The following is a 13,737-nucleotide window of genomic DNA, read 5'->3' on the forward strand; positions in this document are numbered from 1 at the left end:
TGTTTGGTTCTTGTTATGATTTCTATCTTTCTGTTAAACTTCTCATTTTGCTCATATATAATTTTCCTGATTTCATGAATTGTGTTTTTTCTTGTAGGTCATTGAGCTTCCTTAAACAACTATTTTGATTTTTTTACTAGGAAAGTCATAGATCTCCATTTCTTTAGGTTTGGTTACTGGAAAATGATTGTGTTCCTTTGGTGGTGTCATGTTTCCTTGATTTTTCATGTTCCTTGAAGGTTTCTGTTGCTGCCTTCCCATCTGAAGAAGGAGCCACCTCCTTTCTTTACTGACTGGCTTTGGTAGAATGATAACTTCTCTTAGTCCTGTTAGGAATTCCGAGGCTTTCCCAGACCTTTTCTATGATATGCCTCCTCCTTATTTCTTAGGGGGAAAATTCTTAAAATTGTATGCCTTCTTTTGATCCTGCAAAGTCAGGCCAATTGCTGATAGCCTTCTCTTTGCTTTCCCTAGGGCAGTGCTAAATGCTCAAATTTGTGTCCTTTCTCTCAGCCATGCAACGTTGGGCCAGCTTTCTCTGAGAGCTCATCAGTCATCTGCAAAGACTCGCTGTTGCTACCATCAGTGGCATGCAGAGGGAGCTTGCTACAGGGCGAGGTGTGTGGATGGGGTGTGTAGAACGTTAGGGGTGCCTGTGGGCCAGTTGAGGGGATCTGCTGGCAAGGTGTCCCCAGTGGCTCATGGCTAGGCTTTCTGATGGAGTCTCTGACAAGGTTAGTAAGATCCACATTCCTTTGATACATTCTGAAAGTCTTGCCTACTGTTCTCCTAGCCATTCCCTGCCCCCAGTCATATAGCATACTTAATAAGTTTTCTGGATGGGGTGAGAAAGAAGCTGTGTCCAGTAAACTCACTCACATGTTCCCACTTTGCCTCCTGAGAGAAATCATGGACCAAAAAGTTCTCTGTTGTCACTGAGCTGTACCACCTTAGGGAAGGGGTGATGCAAGGAAGGCAAAACCATTACTCTTACTTTCTTCAGTGCGTCTGGTCTCTGATTTTTTTCTTCCAATGGTGTGCTGGAATTTTTGCTCTGGACTCCTGGCCTTCCACAAAGGTGCTCTGTTCCATGCGTGATTGTCAAAATTGATCTTTTTCGAGGAAGATGGTAGAAAACTCCTCTTCTGTCATTTTGATGCCATTGCTCCCAGTTATCTTCTTTGAAGACAATTCCAGCAACGCGGAACACCGTCGATGCCTGCTTTAGCACCCAACAGCTGCAATGCATTCAGCTAAGTGATTGCTTAAGAACCCAAGAGAATTTCTGCTCTAAAGCAATAACAGCCTCCCAGTTATGTTGTTCTGTCCCTTATGGTAGGTGATTTTCCTTGTGGTTTCCCACAGACTACTTAAAATGCACCGGTTGGTGGATTTTTTGCTTGGCTCCCAATTCAGCAGAACGGTTTGTGTAGGGTTTTCATCTCACATGTATATTTTGACTTTCCATTTGGTACCTTGGCAGGAATGCAAGACTTCAATTACCTCAGCAGCAACTGTTTTGAGATCACCGTGGAGCTTAGCTGTGAAAAGTTTCCACCTGAAGAGACTCTGAAGAGCTACTGGGAGGATAACAAAAACTCCCTTATTAGCTACCTCGAGCAGGTAAACCCTGTCTCCGGCATAAAATGGGAGATCTCAGAGCATTTAATCCAGACATACAGTGGTTCCTGTGAGGAGCCCATCTCAGGAGTCAGGGGAGTCCATCTGACTCAGAATGAGGGCGCTACATTTGGAAAACATGTCAACAGTGGTCCAAACAGGCTTTCATTTGTCATAGGTTTTGTGCCTCATGAATATTCACTGAGAACTGACTAAACTGAGATTTGTGGTAAAGTGAGGTGACACCCTGTGTTCATTCATATTGCTGTAAGCCAAGCAGTCTTAGGACCCTCCTCCACCCTCATTGTCTTGGGCCTGTCAGGCATCCCAGACAGGATCAGGACAAGGGTGAGGTGAGTGAAGCATCCAGGATCCAAAACTGAGGGAGGCGCTTACTCTCAGGGGCATGCAGGTATAGAATCCGCACCTGAGTGTGAGTCCTTCTTAATTTCTGTGCCCTAACATGCCCCACTTGTCTCACCCTCGACTCAGCGGTATCTGAGGTAATCATAATAACTATAGTTTACCTTTACTGGGCATTTACTGTTTCCCAGGCATTGTTCTGAATGCCTTACATGTGATCATGAACACATTTAATCTTCACAACCACCTCATAAGGGAAGTTGTATCTTCATCATCATCATCATCCCTGAATTGAAAATGAGGGATCAGAGACACAGACAAGTCAAACAGCTTGCCTGAAGTCACTCAGCCAGAATTTGAATCCAGGCTGTGTCCTTCCAGAATCACCATGCCATATTGCCTTTAATGACACAGTCCTGTATCTGTTCTAGAGAAGCACTTATGTAGTCATTCCAGTACGGTCTATACAGAATTTGGGGGGAATCTCACCGCCTGAGGGAGTAAGATACCTTACCTACTGATACCCTGCCAACCCCACACCTCTATACTATGTTGACATGGGCTCTGGGGGCCTCGGTGGGGAAGAAGACCCAAAGACTCTGATCCTTGTCTGCAGTGCTTCGATGGTCTTCAAACTCCATTCTGTATGTGGCTATTTACACCCAAAGCCAGGTAGAGTGATGTCAGTTTCACATGCCAGCAGATGGTCCAGACTAATTTAAAAACTAATTTGATATGAACAAATTATGTTAAATAAACATGAAGCTATTTGCATATATGTGGACAACATGTACGTAGGAAACTAATGCATTTAAAAAGATGTAAAATCAGCTTAAGTGTTCTTTTACATGTGTCAGATATCCATAGAATACCTTACTAAAAGTGATTCTCGTGGAATAGATGCGCTAATTACAAAGATTAAAAATTACTCATGACACAGGATGTTTTCAATCAGTGGAATCCTATGCATGTTAATATAAAAAAGGCATTTTCAACAGCAAAAGGTAAGGATAATTAGCCATGTTGACCCTAGAACAACCTTGATAAGAACCCCTGAATAGTTTCTCCTTCGAGGAGAGCTATAATTATATTTTTGGGGTAGAGAAAGTAAGACGGGGCTATTTGGTGTGTCCTCCTCCTCTTAGATGTCAAATAATGCCTACTTAACACAGTGCTTTTCATTCTATTTACATAGTTCTTTCCACAAAAATTTATTCAGCTATTCTAGTGTCTTAGGCATGCTGTGAAGTGCTGGGGATAGAAGTCTCATATCAGTGAGTTCAGAAACGTCAGAACTGAATCACATGAGAGCACGATAAATGCTCAAATAAAGGTCAGTTACAAAGAGCCATGGCAGCATGCTGGGTCCATAACCTGGTTCTGCTCATCAGTTAAAACAATAGGTTCAGCTGCTGCTTGAGCCTTAGTTCTTAAGAAAAAACTCTAGACAGAACAAAACCCACAAATATGTACCATCAGGAAAGAGAAGAATATGTGTTATATTTATGGTGGTAAGTAGGCATGTATCAACTCATCACTTTATATAGAAATAAGCTGGAAAGAAGAGGGAACAGGTCATACCGTCCTGTTTTATGCCACTTGGAATCAGAATTTGATCTGTCCACAGACCCATAGGATCCACCGTGATAGAACCTCAGTGTTATGGTACGAGCTGTGGAGAGGCGGTGAGAGTGATATTTACAATGGGCTCCTCCAGCTTGCTTCATAGAACACTGAGTTTAGGGTATCAAGGGCTGATGACAGGTCAGTGAAGACTGCCAGAAGTTCTGTGTTGAAATTATTTTATTGATGAAGGGACAGAGTACAATGGGGCTTAGTAATTGAATACCTGGACCTAAAGTCTAAGTGTGGACTAGTTTAGAATTCATGGAAAATAGGTGATTAGGAGGTCTAATTCTGTAATTGGTTGAAAAGAAATCTCTTGCAGGGCTTTAAAGGGATGTTTGCAGGAACTGGTATTGCAAAGTTAATTAGGATAAATAGTTTGCTGTGGTGGAGAGCCTCTCACTCAATAGCTTTGCAACAGTCTAGTTCTCAAAATTCCCAAAGAAATTCCCAAAGAATGGTTCTTGGGCAGTGGCATCAGAATCACCTAGGTTCTTGTTAAAAATGAGTTTCCTGTCCCATCAGTGAACCCCACTGCTTGCATGGTAGGACCCCAGGGTGTCCATTTCAGCAAGCTCTTTGGGGGAGGGCTTAAAGGTTACTAATATGAACAGTTCTGGTGACAATGGAGAATCTCTGGATTTTTTTTTTTTTTTTTCCAGGCTTGGTTGAGTGCAGCGTTGGTGGTATAGTGGTGAGCATAGCTGCCTTCCAGGCTTGGTTGATTGATGTCCTGGAATCTGAGGAGAGAGCATTATAGGAGGGACAAGGGTAGTAAATAGTTTCTTCAAGCATGAGTGAAATTTGAACTTCTGTGATTTCCTTTGCAAAAGCCATAAAATGACAGCATTTTCTGACCCGCATTCATGTGGAGTTGTGAGAGTCTATAACACTTTCACTGAGATTTATTACTACTGTGTAATTTTTCAGAGAAATTTCCTTCAAAATTGTCGTATCAGAGATAGATATCTACTTATTTGACTATTTCTTAAATGTCATACTCTAAGTCTCGGGTTGCAGATGCAGAAAAAAAGTAAAGTCATGAATATTAACTGGGTATATTTTTGCCCAATGCAGGTGAACTATATATGTTTTTAAAGTGATTGTTTGACTTATTTTTGAATGGTAAGGAAATTTAAAACTTTAATCTCTCTAAGGTTTATAATATTGATAATATCCAGATAATGGTGCCTCAATGAGCATAAAGTACATGTGAGTAAATAATGGTTTGTTTGCAAGCTTTCTAAATTTCTTTGAAGAGCCCTCATATTAAGAAATTTAAAGTTTGTATTTTTTTCTCTGATTTTCTGCTCTATGTGTATCGCTCTTCCTTTTCTCTAAAATTTTTTCTGATCCCCAAATTGCCTTTAGAGGAAGGATGTACATGTTATTTTTGTAGAGTTGTAGAGATTCTGTATTTTTAAAACTAATAGCAAATGCAAAAAGATTTGCTGATTGATAATCCAGGACATCTGTTTGATAAAACATTGTACTGCTGCCAGATTTATTCTCTGATGACAAAGGCAGGCCTGAGACTTATTCTACCTTCTGTGGGAAATATTCCAGTGTCCTCAGTAGCAAAAGCAAATTCACTTTCTAGGGCTAGATGGAGTGAGGAGCGAGTTGAGCCTTTGGGAATCTGGGCAACTTCCGTTAATTAATTAAGCTTAGTGTATCACCCTTTGGTGTTTCCAGAAGCAGCACTTTCTCAGGGACCTGAAGTGACTCTCTATTACTTGAAACATATTGACTTAGTTGAATTCTGTTTAAAAATGAAGGAAAAAGCTGCTTTTGTAGTTTGCACTGTAGTTGTCGACTGTGGCTTAATGGAGGGGCGTTATTCTTCTGTTTCCTTTCTAAACCCAGTCTTCAGTTTTGAAGTTCATAAATCTTTCAGGTCACTTATTTTCAGCCAAAAGAATATTGTTAATGGGTTCACTACAAGAGTAGTCACAATCTATCTTTTTACTCAACATGAACAAGTGCTAAAAAGGCTGTAATGTAATTCTTGCTAGCTGGCGGGGGCCATACCCCCTATACACAGGTGACCCAGTGTAAGAGGGAGAAAGTCATGAAATCCGCTAAGGACCAGAACTGCTTTACAGATATGACAGACTTTTGTTTTGTTTTGGTGGTTTGGAAGTTACTTCATTGTCTTTATCTGACACAGAACAAGGTGTCAGTTTTCAGGGGATTACTTCTCATTTGTCCACTTGAGAAAGAAGAGTGTAGAGGATGTTCAAAAAAAATTGAGCAGCCTTTTGAGCATATTTTGATCCTTAAACACTGAGGACCTACAGTCTTTTGCTTGAAAAGAAGGAGATTCTTGGCATGAAACGTGTTCTTAGAGCATTTTGAATTTGATTTTTTTTTTTGCTTGTTCTTGACCTTCACAGATACACCGAGGAGTTAAAGGCTTTGTCCGAGACCTTCAAGGGAACCCGATTGCCAACGCCACTATCTCCGTGGAAGGAATTGACCATGATGTTACATCCGGTGGGTGTTCTCTGCCATGATCTGGAGGCTCTAGGGTAACACACAGAGCGTGATTACTTGTCATCTTAGTTACAGTTCCTACCCTGTTCTAAGCAAAACAATCCAAAGACTTCTGTCTCTTTACCTCCCCCTCTGCCCGCTTTGATCGATCCCACATTTCCTTTGTGGGAGCACGTCAGGCAGTTACTAGGACGGTTGCTGGCTTAGAACTTGGCATGCAGCAGGTGGCGCCCTTTCCTCGCTGTCTCGGCCCGGAGCTGCCCGGGGCGTGGGGGTGGGGGAGCCTCCACTGGAGAGTCTGTGTAGCTCTTGAGGCAAAGGCAAATGAACTGGCTGGAGCTGAAGTATCAGCGCCTTTCTGATGACTCTGAAGTGCTGACAGGCTGTTAATTGGAGGACCTCGGGAGAGAGTGGGAAGGATAGGAAAGAACAAGGCCAGTGTATCAGGTGTCTAGGATTTCTCATCTGTTTTCTTCATTTAATCTGTACAAAAAATCCAGACTTTCTCAGGGTTAAACAAGGTGTTAACAGCATGGAGGTGGATATTAGTTATTTCTGAGTTCAAAGCCCCATTTCCGTTTTCCCTGTTTGGGGATGAGGATATATTTTCCTGGCAAACCTGCCTACCCCTGTTAATCAACATTTATGCAGCTCGTTTTAGTTTAACTGTCATTTGTTGGGGCCTTTTCAACAACAACAATATGTTTTTAGGGAGGAACTATTGGCATGTTTCTATACCTTATAATTAATGAGCATTTACCTTATTTCCCAAATCACTCTATAGCATTACCTCTTTCTTAACCTCCTCATTTATGACTTTGGTATTTAAAAAAAACCCTTAACATTTGCCGACCTAAAGCTCCATTTATTTATCTATTCAACAAATATTTATCAACACCTCCCTAAGTGCCAGCACATCTTGCCAACCAGTATACCAGAATTTGTGCCAAGACATTGCCCCCTTAGCCCTCAGGGGAGCTTGGAGAAGGCACCCAGGCCTCCGTCCTCTCTGGCCACAGGGAGCCTCTTCTGTCTGTTAATCTGAGTGCCAGAGAGATACGATTTTCTCAGGCATTTTATGGAACTCTAACATGGGAAATACACATAGGCAGGAAGGAATGAAATCTGAGGAGACGCTTCATCTTTTTGAGGGCAGGGTAAGAAGGGGAAATGAGCCCGAGGTAGTGAAAAAACGAAATGAATTGTCCTGGAAACCCAGAAGGGTTTCAAGAAGGAGGGAGTGATTGGGAGTGCCAAGTAAGATGAACCTTGTGAATGAACCAGCATGGAGGATCCTGACAGAATCCGTTTCCGTGGGATAGTGGGAGCCTCCTTGGAGGGTCTAAGAGAGAACAGGAGAGACGTCAGAGGTAGAGAGTACTGACAGATCTCTTCAGACATTTTACTGTAAAGCAACGGCAATCAGTGACGCCCCAGCTGAAAGGAGATGTGGGAGTCAGAGGAATATTGGAAGAGATGGTCACAGGGGCTTTTCTTTTTTCTGGTTTTATTTTCACAGTGAAATAAGATGGAAAGCATCAACTGAGAGTGAGGATGAAGAGGATATGTCAGGGGTGTTAAAGAAAGTGTGAAATGTCTGCTAAGGCCTTGCTACTCAAAGTGTGGCCCTGACCGGCCCCTGAATTCAGCACAGCCTTGGAGCTGGTTAGGAATGCAGAATCTCAGGCCTCACCCCAGGGCTAGTCAATTAGAATTTGCACTGTACCAGTTTCCTAGGTGATTGATCTTCACTGGCCTAGGAAGATGAGAGTGTGGAAGGACCAGGGAGGAAGGGACTAGAAGGAAGACAGGGCGGTTCTGTGCCCTCGGTTAGGTCGGTGTATATGCGTCAGAGACCGAGGAACATGGTGGTGTGTGTCCTCCAGTTCCATGGGGGCAGGTGGAGCTCTGGAAATGAGCCAGGGCTGGTGGCTTGTCAGGCATGTATAACCAAGAGGGAAAAGCAGGTGATGGGTTGAAGGCACATGCGTGAGACTGATGATGTAGGAGTGGCCAGGGATCCTAACGGGATGAGGAGGGAGCTGTGGACATGTGGGGTGAGAAAGAGTATGACCCCTGCCTTTGCTTAAGAATTCTCCAGAGAGGGGCACCTGGGTGGCTCAGTGGGTTAAAGCCTCTGCCTTTGGCTCAGGTCATGATCCCAGGGTCCTGGGATCGAGCCCCACAGCTGAGCTCTCTGCTCAGCGGGAAGCCTGCTTCCCTCTCTCTCTCTGCCTGCCTCTCTGCCTACTTGTGATCTCTGTCTAAATAAATAAATAAATAAATAAAATCTAAATAAGTAAAATCTTAAAAAAAAAAAAAAAAAAAGAATTTTCCAGAGAACTTGTTGAAAATGCAGTCCCTCCACACCAGGACTCCAGACCAACATATTCTGAATCTTCAGAAATAGACATTTCTAACAAGTGCCTGGTTTCGGATGAGGCTGTCTTGGGTCACACTTTGTGACACACTGATTAGCTTCAGTCCATCAGGAGTTCACGGCAAGATACTTGGCCAGACTCGAAACACAGCACCAGATGCTCTGACACCAGGATTGGGGGCTTTATCTTTTTACCTGTGTCACTCCCGACATGATTATGAGGATCCATTGTTTTCCAAGATTTATTGAAAATTTGACATTAATATCTGTAAAATTGCCATTAGAAATTACTTCCTCTAGGGGCACCTGGATAACTCAGTCAGTTAAGCATCTGCCTTCAGCTCAGGTCATGATTCCCGCATGGGGCGCCCTGCTCAGTGGGGAGTCTGCTTCTCCCTCCGGCCCTTCCCCCTGCTTGTTCTCTTGCTTGCTCTGTCTCTTTCAAATGAGTAAGTAAAAAAATCTTAAAAAAAAAAATGAAAGTACGTATTTCTCTAAGAGAGTGTAACATTCATTTCAATGGCGTTTTATCAAATTCCATAAACATGTATTTTAAAAACAGGGAATCAGGGGCACCCGGGTGGCTCAGTTGGTTAAGCAGCTGCCTTCAGCTCAGGTCATGATTCCAGGGTCCTGGGACCGAGCCCCGCATTGGGCTCCCTGCTCAGCAGAGAGCCTGCTTCTCTCTCTCTCCCTCTGCCTGCCGCTCTGCTTGCTTGTGCTCTCTCTCTCTAGCTCTCTGTCAAATAAACAAATAAAATATTTAAAAAAAACAACAACAAAACCCCTCCCCCCCAAAAAACAGGGAATCAGAGAAGTTAAACTGAGGTATAGTGGGTATTCCTGAAATGGCATAATTATATGAGTGGATATTTTGTTTCCCTACAGCGAAGGATGGTGATTACTGGAGATTGCTTGTACCTGGGAACTATAAACTCACAGCCTCTGCTCCGGGATATCTGGCAATAACAAAGAAAGTAGCAGTTCCTTATAGCCCTGCTGTTGGGGTAAGAAATCGTAATGGCTAAGATTTATTGAGCTCTCTGTGTGTGTCACACATATTCAAATGATGTATGTTTAGTCTTCAGAATGACCCTGTGAGGTAGGTACCACTATTACCTCCATTTAACAGATGAGAAAACCGTGGCCAAGCAAAGGCAGGTGACTTGACCAAGGGCTCCTTGCTTGATTTTATGCTACTTATTGCAAAGCTCCCTTATTGTTTCTCAGTTTTTTTGAAGACATTTACAAGAAAATCAAATACAACTTAACAAAATCAAACTTTTATTTGCCGCATTGATGTCAATCTAAAATCTCATTTTAGAAATTTAGAAAATGAGATTTCTGTTCCATTTATCTTTTTAGTTCTAAAATCCAGTATAATACTCAGTGAGCATTTGGAAAAAATAATTATGTCTGTCAGGTGATCTTAGGCATTAACCAAATATGTATTAAGTACGTATTATGAGAGAGACCCTCTGCTAAAAGCTATCAAAAGGTACATCTTATTTAAGTCAGTGTCACTTATTTTGCTGGTAAGGTGGTAGTGATGAGACCAGAACTCCTCTTGGCAGGGTTCTAGGGCATTATGCAATCTTTGCATTACATTTTTGCAACCAGGGAATGGCTGGCAGGATTTCTAATCAAAAGGCTTACTTAAGAGGAGTTTGTTGCATTTTTGTGCATACAGCCAAAGCTTGGACTATAAGTACTTGGCTTCGCAAATAGAATATCTTAGTTGTTACCTGGTGCTTTGGTTTTCATTGCGTGTCTACGTACATTAGGCTGTATATGTATTAAAATCAAGAGGTAATTTTGAGCAAGTGAAACCTAGGAAAAAGTAGCCCCAGAAACAGGTTGTTAAATGTTCAATTATGTGGATCTTAGCCTTTCTGGCCAGTGTTACTTGAAGAAGGTAGTGAGTGTTATATTCCTAAATAACCAGGGGCTTGGTGGCCAGATCAAGGAACCTTACTTCTATTTGCAATGAAAGCAGGGGTATCTAGAGGGACTGAGGAGAACTGAGGTTGGGAAGTACAGGTTTTGAATAGCCTTTTATGCTGAAGTCCATGGATTTCCATAGACCTGCTGAGAACTTCCAGTTTGCACAGAAAGTTGAGTTCCTGGGCCACTGGCCTCTCTGGTGGTTTGGAGATGTATATGTCTCTGTCAGTTTCCTTAGCAGATTCAAGATTCTGGAAAGCAGTCCCTGTGGTTTGGGACACCAGGACACTGAACTACATTTTGCCATCTTTCCCCAGTTCTTAGGAGAAAATTCAAGGTTTATGGGTGCTCAAAGGGAAAAAATTAATTATAAATTACATCTTCTTATTGAGGGGAAAGATTGCCTTTAAATAAGCGGCTTTTGAATAATCTGCTTTTAAATAATCCTACAAGACTGTAAGATCAAAGCACATTTCAAACATAATGGCTTTTGATTGTTTTTTTCCCCCCTTCTGAAAGTATCTTGTTTATCGCAAGAGATTTGTAGGATATACTTTAATTCAGGTGGCTATACTGAGCTTATTCTATAAGCTCTAGAACTGTGCTCATTTAAAAAATTTCAGCTTTTAAAAATATACATGCTGGGGCACCTGGGTGGCTCAGTGGATTAAAGCCTCTGCCTTTGGCTCCAGTCATGATCCCAGGGTCCTGGGATCATGGGTCCCGCATCGGGCTCTCTGCTCTGCGGGGAGCCTGCTTCCTCCTCTCTCTCTCTCTGCCTGCCTCTCTGCCTACTTGTGATCTCTATCTGTCAAATAAAATAAAATAAAATCTTAAAAAAAATATACATGCTGTTTGGTAACAATATATTCTTGATTTCCTCCTTCAGGTTGATTTTGAACTGGAGTCATTTTCTGAAAGGAAAGAAGAGGAAAAGGAAGAATTGATGGAATGGTGGAAAATGATGTCAGAAACTTTAAATTTTTAAAGGAGGCTTCTAACTAGCTGCTTTTAATCATTATCTATACAATATAGTATGATGTAACGTGACCATTTTTTTTTAGATTTTGTGCAGTATTTAACACTGATTTATTTTGTAATCATTTCAATATTAATAGACACTACTTAAACTAAATAACTAGACTTTTAGGTGAAAATATAAGAACTTGATCTGTTTCTTCTCATATAGCATTCATTTTCCTACATATATTACAAGGAGGACTGTAGCAAATGTTTAAGCGATCTTGCTATTTTAGACTTAAATGCAATATTCCACGTGTTATTTACAATACGGAAACTTTTTGATTAACTCTAGCTTTTCAAAATTAATGAAGTGCTTTCATTGTCATTGGTGACGATACCACATAGTGAATGCCGCTGAAAAGGTCAAGGGCTACAGCATGGAGTGGTGGGCACTATACCGCACGATTTCAATAGTTCAGTGTAAATTGTCATTTGTCTCGTGCTGACTAGCTATATAAACATGATCATGTTAATGCATTTTTTGGATGGGAAGGAAATGCAAATGTTTAGGAAGAGGTCTTATGATGAGAATGGAAATCGACTTCTTGCTTGTACATAAGGGGCTATACTGTTATATTCAACCTGTTAACGCCACTTAAAAGCTTAAGGGTTTTCTCTTGGTTGTTGATTGGTCTAGAATTGCATTCTGAATGAATAAAGGTAAAAACAAAAATCCCCACGGTCTTTATTTTATTTTAGTTCTCTATGATTTTTAGTCTAGAGTTGTGGTCTTGGGATGAAAAGTCTTTTTCCTGTAATGGCCTCTTACTTGCTAATCCTCGCCATTTTAAAATTAATTCATTAAATAAGATGGTATATATTTATTTGAGAGAGAGAGAGCAGGAGAGCAAAAACATGAATGAGTTGGGGGAGCAGCAGGGGAGAGGGAGAGGGAGAAGCAGACTCCTCGCTGAGCAGGGAGCCCAACACAGGGCTTGAGTCCCAGACCATGAGATCACAATGTGAGCTAAAGTTAGCCGCTTAACTGACTGAACAGGCCAGGCACCCCTATCTTTGCCATTTTAAAATTTATCCAGTGGCTGCTGTTTGCCAAGCACAGTGCAGACCCTGTGCGTATTATTGGTGGACAAGAGTTTCTGACTCCATGGATCTAATGGATCAGCTGTGGACATAGATTTTAAATAAATGTACACAGAAATGAGTATGTAACTATCTATCATGAGGAGTAAGATGGCGGGAAAGAATAGGGTGTTCAGAAAAAGAGAATGACCGAGAAACTTAAATTAGACTGGCTGAGGGGACTCAGAAATAGCCTCTTGATGCATGTAAGCCCACGCCTAAAATAGGAGCAGGTGTGGGCAATGCAGTGTAAGGGTGTGTGTGTGTGTGTGTGTGTGTGTGTGTGTGTGTGTGTGTTAGTGGTGGTCGTGGTGGTGGTGGTGTGATGGTGTGGTTGATTACTATCCAGGTAGGTTTTTGTTAATGTAATGTTAACCGTTGTAATACCAAACCTCCAAATATATAATGCCTTAAGCACAATAAAAGTCGATTTTTGACTCCGATATCTGTAAGACATACCTGAAGTCACTTCTGCCCATGGCTCATTGCCCAGAGCTAGTCACATAGCTTGTTGAATCACCATCTTTGGTGGGCCACACTGTTACTACTATAGTTCTCCTTTCTGGTTGCCAACATAGGTTCGCTCCCTTTTTCCCAAATATAGAATTCACTTGACCTCTCCGTGAGTGAGGTAACTTAAAGCTTGGAGCCTCAAGTCTGGGATTTTTGAGGGATCTCACAATGGCCTCTCTATTAGATCAGCAAGTGGCCCCTCTTGCTGTCCAAATCTACAAACCAAAAAGAGAGTTTATAGGCATCTTTCTCACCCAACATAAAATAGAATAAGGTCAATATGTCAGTAAACACTCCTCCTTGGAATGGTGAGGAATGAGAGATGCACAGTATTTGCTGGTCTGCAGCAATTCTGAAATCTTGCCACGTGGCTATTCTATAGGCCTCCTCTTCTGGGAATGGAGAATGGTCCTGGTTCCAGAATTGATTCTGGACTCTGGAAAGTGCTTCCTGTTCTCATTCTGCAAGGCCATGACATGGTGCTCTTGAACTCCCCTGTTCTTCACTCAGGATGTGGGTGGATGGAGGTGCATCATTTGGAATGTGGGAGCTCCCTGGTCATTGCAGCAGACTGAAGGAGAAACTGAAGAATCCAGAATGGACCTTTTATTGACTTAGCCTGCGAATGACATGGTGTCCGCTCTTCTCACAATCTGTTGGCCGAAGCTAGTCACGTGGGTTCGCCTAACTGA

General features: G+C 42.0%; 1 protein-coding gene across 1 annotated transcript in view; it reads left to right on the forward strand.

The window, feature by feature from the left end:
- The window catches only part of LOC111154849 (carboxypeptidase E), a 108,365-nt gene extending 96,251 nt beyond the window's left edge, over positions 1-12,114 (forward strand). Inside the window, exons 6-9 of the mRNA XM_022514786.1 lie at positions 1,484-1,623; positions 6,006-6,105; positions 9,374-9,492; positions 11,319-12,114. Coding sequence (XP_022370494.1) covers positions 1,484-1,623; positions 6,006-6,105; positions 9,374-9,492; positions 11,319-11,417 — 458 coding nt within the window. The 3' untranslated portion in view covers positions 11,418-12,114. The remainder of the gene's footprint in view (positions 1-1,483; positions 1,624-6,005; positions 6,106-9,373; positions 9,493-11,318) is intronic.
- Positions 12,115-13,737: the final 1,623 nt, after the last annotated feature.

The sequence above is a fragment of the Enhydra lutris genome, unplaced genomic scaffold (genome assembly GCF_002288905.1).
Source record: "Enhydra lutris kenyoni isolate GAN:26980312 unplaced genomic scaffold, ASM228890v2 scaffoldscaffold3, whole genome shotgun sequence".
In the NCBI taxonomy this organism is placed as follows: Eukaryota; Metazoa; Chordata; class Mammalia; order Carnivora; family Mustelidae; genus Enhydra; species Enhydra lutris.